Genomic DNA, 9,383 nt, shown 5'->3' with positions numbered 1-9,383 from the left:
AGACCAGAGAGAAGAACGACAGAGAGAAGCAGAGAGAGCGAGAGAAGCGAGAGAGAGCGGAGGAGAGAGGCCGAGCGAGAGAGAGAGCAGAAGTAAGAGCGAGAAAGAGACAAAGAGAGAGCGAAAGAGAGAGGAGAGAGAGAAAGAAAGAGAAGAGAGAGAGAGAGTAGTAGAAGAGGTAGTGAAGAATGAGAGAGAGAGAGAGAGAGACTGAGACGAGAGAAGAGAAGATAGGAGAGCAGAGATAGAGAGAATAGAAGGCGAGAGTGGGAGCAGAGGACAGCGGAGCACGAAGAGAAATAACTTCTAGCTCATACACACTCACTGATTAAAAGATTCTCTCCCGTTCCTTTGTCCTTCATGATACCGCAGGGCCTAATAGAAAAACTCGACCACCTGCTCTTGAACTTTTATCTAACCATTAACAAATGAGTACTCCCATTCTTGCCTCCTCTACCAAATAAAGCTCCTCTTCCTGTATTCCTAATCTCTGTTCCTATCCTCACAATTCTTCTTGTTGTTCTTCTTCTCCTTCTCCCCGTCTTCTTTCTATTCTTCGTATCCTCTCTCATTCTCGGTGCAGGTGAGAGACGGGGAGACGTACGAACTGCTCGTCACCAGCGGACGATCCTTGTATCGCTACAAGCAGGGAGACCTCCTCAAGGTTGCTGGCTTCACAAACTCCTGTCCTATCTTCGAGTTTGTTGCCCGGTGCGTACGTAGAGGTGTCGAGTGCAGCTTTCCCATTTCGCGAAGGACTCGTAAATTACAATTTGAATTCGAGGTGATTGATCAACAAATTGAATCTCGCATGACTTGGCGCATTGAAGCGCAGTTATCTTATATTAGCATCGTGTTAGGGTTAGAGTTAGGATTGGGTTTAGGGTTAGGGTCAGCGTTAGGGTTATGTTTAGGGTTAGAGTTAGTGTTAGGGTTAGGGTTAGAGCCTTAATAGCCTGAGTTATTCCCATGTATCATATTGATTGCTTATGCAAATTTCTCTCTGCACACATCTCCTCCTTTCTATCAACATCTTCGCATCGGGTACACATGCTAACAAATACTTTTGTATTCTAGACGTAGTCAAGTACTCAGCCTGCGCGGGGAGCGTGTCAGTGAGCAAGCGATGATGAATGCATTAAAGGAATGTGCGAACACGTACTGGGGTGGCACCTCCATCGTTGACTTTACCTGCTGCGCTAGCGCCCTGGCCGACAAACTGCGAGGTCAGTAATCTCACGGGATGCGTGCGCGTGCGTGCGTGCGTGCGTGCGTGTGTGTGTGCGTGCGTGCGTGCGTGCGTGTCTGTGCGCGCGTGTGTGTGCGTGCGTGTGTGCGCGTGTGAGTGCGTGCGTGTGTGTGTGATGTCTTCATTGGAGTGTGCCTTTTACTTTACGCTAGTACGTACTTTATACTTATGTGTCGACACGCACATAATCATTGCTCGTATTATATTATGATCCTGTCTGTCTAGAGATGTGTCTAGACAGATTGCCTACCTGCCTTTCTCTCTCTCTCTCTCTCTTCTCTGCTCTTCCGTCTTTCTTTTCGCTCTCTCTCTCTCTCTCCCCTCTCTCTCTCCTCTACTCTCGCTGGCGCGCTCTCTCTCTTTCTACTCTTTCTTTCTCGCGCGCGCTCTCTCCTCTCTCTCTCTCTCTCTCTCTCTCTCGCTCTCTGCGCGCGCGCTCTCTCTCTCTCTTTCTCTCTCGTCTCTCTCTCTCTCTCTCTCTCTCTCTTCTCTCTCTCCTCGCACGCGTTTGACAGATATGCCCCCAACTTATTTAGACGTAATGGATACGCACTTCTAGCATAGAAATACTCGTAAATTTTCGTCAGCGCTCCCCCTCGTTTTTCTGCGACAGCACAATCAGCTATGTGGCCTGACAAACGATGCACAACGCCACCTGCCGTCATGGGCATAAAAACATTCAATGAGACAGTTACGACATTGTTGTTTGCTCTCGCGGATCGAAATCTAGGTATGATACGAAGAAGTCAAAACCATCCGTAGCGTCTCACCCGTGTGTAGCAATACCTAGCTAATCGCATTGCCCACTTATGATTACCAGATTGCATATAAGCCCACAGACTATTATCTGTTTTACCTTGGTGTGACTCGTTCGCCTATAATGACAATAATTATTTATATATATAATGAACATATATTCGCTGATCATTTGCGACTCTTTGTTTGCGTAGACTTATTGCTTGATCGTTTAGATGCGTGTTTACGTGCTTGGCGTTACTTGTTTACTTCGTTACATTGCGCCATGCATTGCCTTTGTTTACCGGATTTATTGTTTGTTTTGATTGGATAATAGTTTGTTGAGCCGAACTATTATTAAATTATAGGAACAATGGATCATGTAGTTACATGGAAGATCGTTAGCATCAAGAGCGTATTAAGTATGCTTAAGTATTAAGTAGAACGTAGTAAGTCTTAAGCATACTTAATACACTCTTGTTAGCATGCATCATTCTCTAATCACTCCGGTGATTTATCGATTACCTGGTTGATTGATTAGGATGGATGGAGAGCGGTTTCTCCCCGGGTCTCTACAGCACGTTCACATACCTGGAGAACACGTGGGAGAGGTTGGTAGAGGATATAAGGTTGGGTCGAATCTCACCTGACCTCAACATTCCAGCAGACATTCGCCAAGATTTGAATTTGGTATGTTCCCCTCACGTTTACATATGAACTTCATCTTATTATGTATATATATATATATATATATATCATAATATGAAAGTCTGCTTTCGAAACGAGCATGGATAAACTCGGCAACATGTCACGAGTGACGTCATCGTTTCCGCCACAGCTCTTGCTTACTCCAATGCCACCGCGGATGCGGACTGAGCTGGAACGCGAATTCAGTAAGGGATTCACGGCATCTGCGCCGGATATGGCCGCAACCTGCGCCAGTGGAAACTGCCTGCTTCCGCTTCGTTTCGCGCTCTACGCAAGACACTACCTGAACTTGAGAAGTACGCCGAGTCACAGGCGTCCAGCATTCGTACTCAAGCCTGTTCAAACTCCATCGGAGGCATATATGAGTTAATCGGTTGCTCCCTCTTCCTTCGCCACATATATCATTCTAATAACTTATACTTGCAGCTGATATTTATATGATGCGCAGGCGCTCTGTGACGGCGGTGTGTCAGGTATGTGAACGTCATTACGGTGCAGCTCAACCTAGGCGGTATATATAGAGTTTGTATAATTATAGTGTAGCTATACACATGTAGATATATAAATATTCACCTCTGTTCACATATTTATTGCGACAGTTTCCTGTAAATGTCCGCTCAAATCATACGTGCCAACGCTTACCAAAAATCCTACGCTGCCAAGCCCGCCATTGCGTCGCGGCCTCCACTGTTGCACGCTTACACTTAATATAGTATAGCCAGTAGGATAAGGCGCGCATCGCAAAATTCGCTAAAAACCTATATATAGTTTAGTGTAATGTCGTACAACAAGTGAGCGCGAAAGCAATGCGCGGCCTGCAGCGTAGGATCTTTCTGTAAGCGTTGCACGTATGATTTGCGACGGACATTTACGGCGAACACTGTCGGCAATCAATAGGTGAACAGAGAGCTATAGAAACATTAAAAGTTGCGTAGTACATAGATTTCGTAATCTTAGTTAGCCATATATTTTATTGAAACGCTTCAAGTGCCTGTCGATCTGCGCTCACACGCCGAAATTTCCGCTGTTTGTGATTAGTGTGATCGTGTGCCTTGGGGCCAGGAATCAACATTGCATGGCCCGGAGCTGGCTAAACGATACACTACCTCCGACGTTCACGTCAACTTACTTCGCAGTTCATGCGCTCAGTGCAAGCGCACAAGGAGCAGCCGAAAACAATTTCCTAGATGCAGGTTAGCTGGGCTATGTTTTTCGCAGCTTCAAAATCTACCCTGTGAAATACCGCTTTCGCTCTCTCTCACTCAGAGAGCAGACTGAGAGAGGTGTTGGGAGAGACGATGTGCGCAGACAGAGTGAATAGAAAGAGAGAGAGAGACGAGAGAGAAAGGAGAGGAGAGAGAGAAAAAGAGAGAGAGAGAGAGAGAGCGAGAGAGCAACACGGAGAGAGAGAGGAAGGCAGACGAGAGCAGCAGCATAGAGAGACGACATGACGATGAGACGACGCAGAGAGCAGAGACAAAGGTGACGAGAGAGAGAGAGAGAGAGAGAATAGCAGGAAAGAAAAAGGGGGGGATAGAGCGAGAGAGAGAGAAAGACGCACGAGAGAGACAGGATAAGACAGGTGAGCAGAGAGAGAGAAAGACTTCCGAGAGATAGCAGAGCATAGAGCGACGAGAGCAGAGAGCAGAGAGAAAGCAGAGAGCAGAGACGAGGAAAGACAGTGAGACGAGAGACGAGAGCAGAGAGAGAGGAGAGAGACATGAAAAGATCAGTGAGCAGAGAGATAGAGAGAGCAGAGAGAGAGAGAGAGAGAGAGAGAGAGAAGACGAGAGAGACGAGAGAGAGACAAAGAGATCGAGCGAGATGTGAAGAGGAGAGCTATACGCGAGCGACGAAGAGAGAGAGAGAACTAGAGAGCAGAGAGAGAGAGAGAGAGAGAGAGACGACGCAGAGAAGAGAGCAGACGCAGAGCGCCGAGGAGAGACGAGAGACGAGCAGAGGAGCGCGAGGGAAGAGAGAAGAGAGAGACGACGAGAGAGAGCAGAGAGAGAGAGAGAGAGAGAGAGAGAGAGAGAGCTCTATTATCCACTCCTGATAAGATTTCTCTCTTCTTGTCCTTCATCCTCTCTTTTCCTCCTCTGCCTCCCATTCTTCCTCCTCCCAATACTCCTCCTCTCTTCGCTCTCTCTCTTCTCTCTCTCTCTCTCTCTCGCTGCTCTCTCTCGCTCTCGCTTTCTCGCGCTCTCTCTCTCTCGCTCTCTCGCTCTCGCTCTCTCTCTCTCTCTCTGCGGTACTGCGGGGTTTCTCTCTGCGCATGTTTACTCCTCGGGTGTATGTAGACGCAGATATTTAGGAGCGCGTGTCACATACATGGCTCNGAATCACATGTAATTCATCCAACCTGTAATTAGAATGTCTGCGACCAGTAATCGCATCATCATTAGATCAAGCCAACTAAACCGTAATTAGTAATCAGTAATCATAATTAGTAATCATAACCGCTTACAACGTCAAGATCTCAAAGGAATTCGTAACCCACAAAAATGACCTTGTCTGAAAAAATAATAAGGGAAGTAATAAAAATAACTTAAAAAAGACTTAATAAATATATGAACATTGCGTTTATATAGGCTAATATTATATAGTTTATATAGGCTAATAGTATATAGTTTATAGTCTAATATAGTATATATAGTTTATATAGGATAATAGTATATAATATAGTTTTTTGATACTGAAGGCTCGCTGATAGTATTACAGCGTTGATACCATTATATACGCATCAATATACAACATCGATGATAGTATAAACTGGGGTTAATATGACAACCCTCTTGTCTCTAAGCTGAAAGGCGGAATGAAACCCGACCCACCGCTTGCTGTTTTGAAACATCGGTGTGTTCTCGCCATTAATTCCTCGTAGGCCACATTTCCAGCATATCTGACGAACAGCTCTCGTTTGTAGCTGACGTATCACGTCCGCCAGGCCGGTTGCTGGGTGCTGCATCGTGCTGACAGCAGGACGTCCATGAACATCAGCGCCAACCAACCCCGGGAGTGGCCAGAAGACGGGAGCGCATTATATACAGTAAATCTACATCTAACTAAATACAAACAGTGTAATAACGATCCATTCGATACCCCTCTTATCATAACTAAAGAGGACTGTGTATTCGTGTTTAAACAACCGTTTTCCATATGTTCTCGACAGGCTGTAGTCTGTATCCTTATCCCCATTGTAGAGCACTCCTTGGCATATAACGTTGATATATTGTAATAAGTAAGGATTGTACACCCTTCGACCGTATATATGTATCTGTAGACGCTACCATGTTATGTTCCAGTCCATATCTGTTCCCGAACTACCGTTGAAGCGACGTCGTAATCGCTTCGACAGCAAAGAATTGCCGTACTTCATGCATCCTGCATGGTATTGAATCTGGTGTCGGAGCTTCTCGGTTTCGGCAATTCGGGGCATTGTTTAGCTTTTCGTGTACATTGCGCATTAGGGTGTGAGTCTCTTATACAAGCCGGATACAACTACTACTCAATAGTGATTGTACAGTGGCAAGCTGTTGATAGCATGGTCCCGACTTCTATGTGTAAGTCGAAATGTCTTATCGGAAAAAACATACTGTATCAAATTTAATCTCGCATCGTTACAAGATATGCTCGGCACATCGTAACCCGTAACAGAGATACCGGTGGAAATAGTCGCTCTCGTTCTGTGACAAGCATGTAGCTATAATATCATTATGATATATACATGTAACACGCGCTGCGCGCACACACAACAACGCACACGCAGGCGCCGGCACAGCACACCACCCCACGCCACAGGGCGCGCACACACACTAACGCACGTGACGCACGACACGCACGCACGCACCACGCACGCTACGCACGCAGCGCGACACACCACACTATCGACACATCACAGCACAATGCGACATTTACGGCTGGAGCACTCTCCACGCCACGTGATCGTCGGCGTCGGCAGCCTGGTGCGTCAGCAGCGCCGTCAGCGACGACATGACGACCATGCCGACGCTCAACCACAGCTTCACTCTCTCCTTGCTCTCCGCCGCCGCCATACCCGCCCGACAAGCGCGGTGTCTCCGGGGGAAGGTACCTGCTCGGCACTGCAGCTACCTTACTCTGTGCGGTGTCTCCGGGGCAGGTACCTGCTCCGGACTGCAGGCTTACTTTCTCTGTGCGGTGTCTCCGGGGGAAGGTACCTGCTCCGGCACTGCAGCTACCTCTCTCTGTGCGGTGTCTCCGGGGGAAGGTACCTGCTCCGGCACTGCAGCTACCTCTCTCTGTGCGGTGTCCTCCGGGGGAGGTACCTGTCCGGCATGCAGCTACCTCTTCTCTTTGCGGTGTCTCCGGGGGAAGGTACCTGCTCCGGCACTGCAGCTACCTCTCTCTGTGCGGTGTCTCCGGGGGAAGTACTGCTCCGGCACTGCAGGCTACCTCTCTTCTCTCTGTGGTGTCTCGGGGGAAGTACTGCTCCGGCACTGCAGCCTCCTCTCTCTGTGCCGGTGTCTCCGGGGAAGGTACCTGCTCGCGGCACTGCAGCTACTTCTCTCTGTGCGGTGTCTCGGGGAAGGTACGTGCTCGGCACTGGCAGCTAACCTTCTTCTGTGCGGTGTCTCCGGGGAAGTGCTGCTCTGCACTGCAGCTACCCTCTCTGTGCGGTGTCTCCGGGGGAAGGTGCCTGCTCCGGCACTGCAGCTACCCCTCTCTCTTTGCGGTGCTGTGGTGTGGTGATGGTAGAGACACCGGGGTCGCTGCACGTATAAAGCTTACTGCAGCACGCGAGGACACGTCGTCGTCTGCTCTTAGCGGGAATTCCACAAGAAGAGCATCTGTAGCATGGCAGTGTCGGCGCGTACGACACCTGCGCGTGTTGCACTCAGAGTAAAACTCCACGGACGGCTTGTGTTCAGATAGATAGTAGGATTTACGAAAAAAACATATTAAAGTAATCGTTCGCCTTTTTGTTTTAAACGTTTAATTGTCGCTCGGTGCGTGACGTCACGTCTCATGGTAGCCATGTTTGTTTCTGCGCAGGAGGAAGTGTTGCTAAGGCTGGCCTCATCTCACGCCGACACGGACCTCGGCCAGAAACTCAACCTGGCGAAAATCCGCACCCGGAGAGACTTTGTAAAGACGGTGCCTGTTACCGATTACTCCGTGTATAAGGTGCATGCATAATTTTAAATAAGGTCGCGCTTAATTGGTAGCATCGATAAATGAAATAGAATAAATAATCAAAAATAATCGAATAAGGGAGACATCTGGGTTAAGACACCAAATCGGTATATATATTTATTATATACTATCTCTTATGTTTTGGTGGTATGCGTTAACAGTGGGCCTGTATGTCGGTGGGACGAAATTTCATTTTGCGCATCAGGGAATTTTAAAACGTTGTGGGCGCCCGCCGTGTCACTGACATATTAAACCCGCTCCGACGTCTTCAGGAATATGCGGAGAAGACGGCAAAGGGGGACTGGACGGCCATGGTTCCCGTACGCCCTATCTTGATGACCCTTTCGTCGGGAACAAGTGGAGAAATGAAAGCGTTTCCTGTTACTCAGCAATCACTGATCGAATATTTCACGAAGGTATAGGATCTGATTGTCCGTGCACGCATCCGTCCGTACACATACACACACACACGTACACACACGTACACACACGTACACACACACACACACACACACATCACACACACACACGACTACGCGCGCGCTGCGCACACACAGCACACACACACAGACACACGCAGATATGCAATTAAAAAAGCGAGATATTGGACAGCGAAGAAGCGTGAGAGCAGATCGAAGTACCGACGGAAACGCGTCCCCCCTCTCTCTAGCTTCTATGCGGACTTTGTTTCTGACTTTTCGTTGTCCGATTGCAATTCGAGAGTCGTACACGGGGCTAGCTTACTCCGTTCTGTACACACGTGCAGCTTCCGTTCCTTCCAATTGGTCACTTCCACGACCCGCACGCTACCATAACATGCGCCTACCCGTCTGCATTAATGTTGTGTCACGCTCTGCCACGTCTCACGACGCCTACACGGGTTGATTGTGAGGCTGAGGTCGCGGCATTGCGTATAGCTCGCGACGTGTTCGCGCTACTACAACAACACGTTTGAGTCTGCTTTCTCAACGATGATTCTGACTCTCGCTGCCACTGCGAGTCGTCGTGTATTCACTGCGGCCATATCGACGCCTCTCGCTTCTGTCGCACCACATTTGTCCGGGATAATTCAGGATAAATACCACAGGATGGTCGAACGCAAACGTTATGACGGACGCCCGGGCGCGTCGCTGACCCGGGGCCGTTGCTGTTTGCATTCCGTAGGCGACGGTGGGCAGAAACTCAGAACTTTTCGAGGATCGGTATTATCACTTCCGATGCGCGACTCGATTCACTCTCCAGCAGCTGCTCAGCCCTTAATTCGCTGAAATGTACGTCATTACTGGCCGTACCGACGGTACGCGAGCGATATAGCGTCGTCACATCACACACACACCGGCACACACACACACACATACTATATATATATCATATATATTATATATTATATATATTTTATCTAATATATATTGATGTTCGTATGTATGTATCTATGTTATGTATGTATTCTTGCCATAGGCGCGCCAAAGCCGCCAAGTGCGATCTGGAATGCAATTTTCACGAGGGCCATCTCATA

At 48.2% G+C, this 9,383-nt stretch overlaps 1 protein-coding gene across 1 annotated transcript in view; it reads left to right on the top strand.

Annotated features, from left to right (window-relative positions):
* Positions 1-583: 583 nt before the first annotated feature.
* The window catches only part of LOC106817640 (indole-3-acetic acid-amido synthetase GH3.3-like), a gene marked incomplete at its 5' end in the record, with an annotated part of 14,439 nt that continues 5,639 nt past the window's right edge, over positions 584-9,383 (top strand). Inside the window, 4 exons of the mRNA XM_014822326.1 lie at positions 584-711; positions 1,078-1,226; positions 1,863-1,979; positions 2,526-2,674. Of these exons, the coding sequence (XP_014677812.1) occupies positions 584-711; positions 1,078-1,226; positions 1,863-1,979; positions 2,526-2,674 (543 nt within the window). The remainder of the gene's footprint in view (positions 712-1,077; positions 1,227-1,862; positions 1,980-2,525; positions 2,675-9,383) is intronic.

Source organism: Priapulus caudatus, unplaced genomic scaffold (genome assembly GCF_000485595.1).
Source record: "Priapulus caudatus unplaced genomic scaffold, Priapulus_caudatus-5.0.1 Scaffold1807, whole genome shotgun sequence".
In the NCBI taxonomy this organism is placed as follows: Eukaryota; Metazoa; Priapulida; class Priapulimorpha; order Priapulimorphida; family Priapulidae; genus Priapulus; species Priapulus caudatus.
This window is presented reverse-complemented; position numbering and strand designations above follow the sequence as displayed.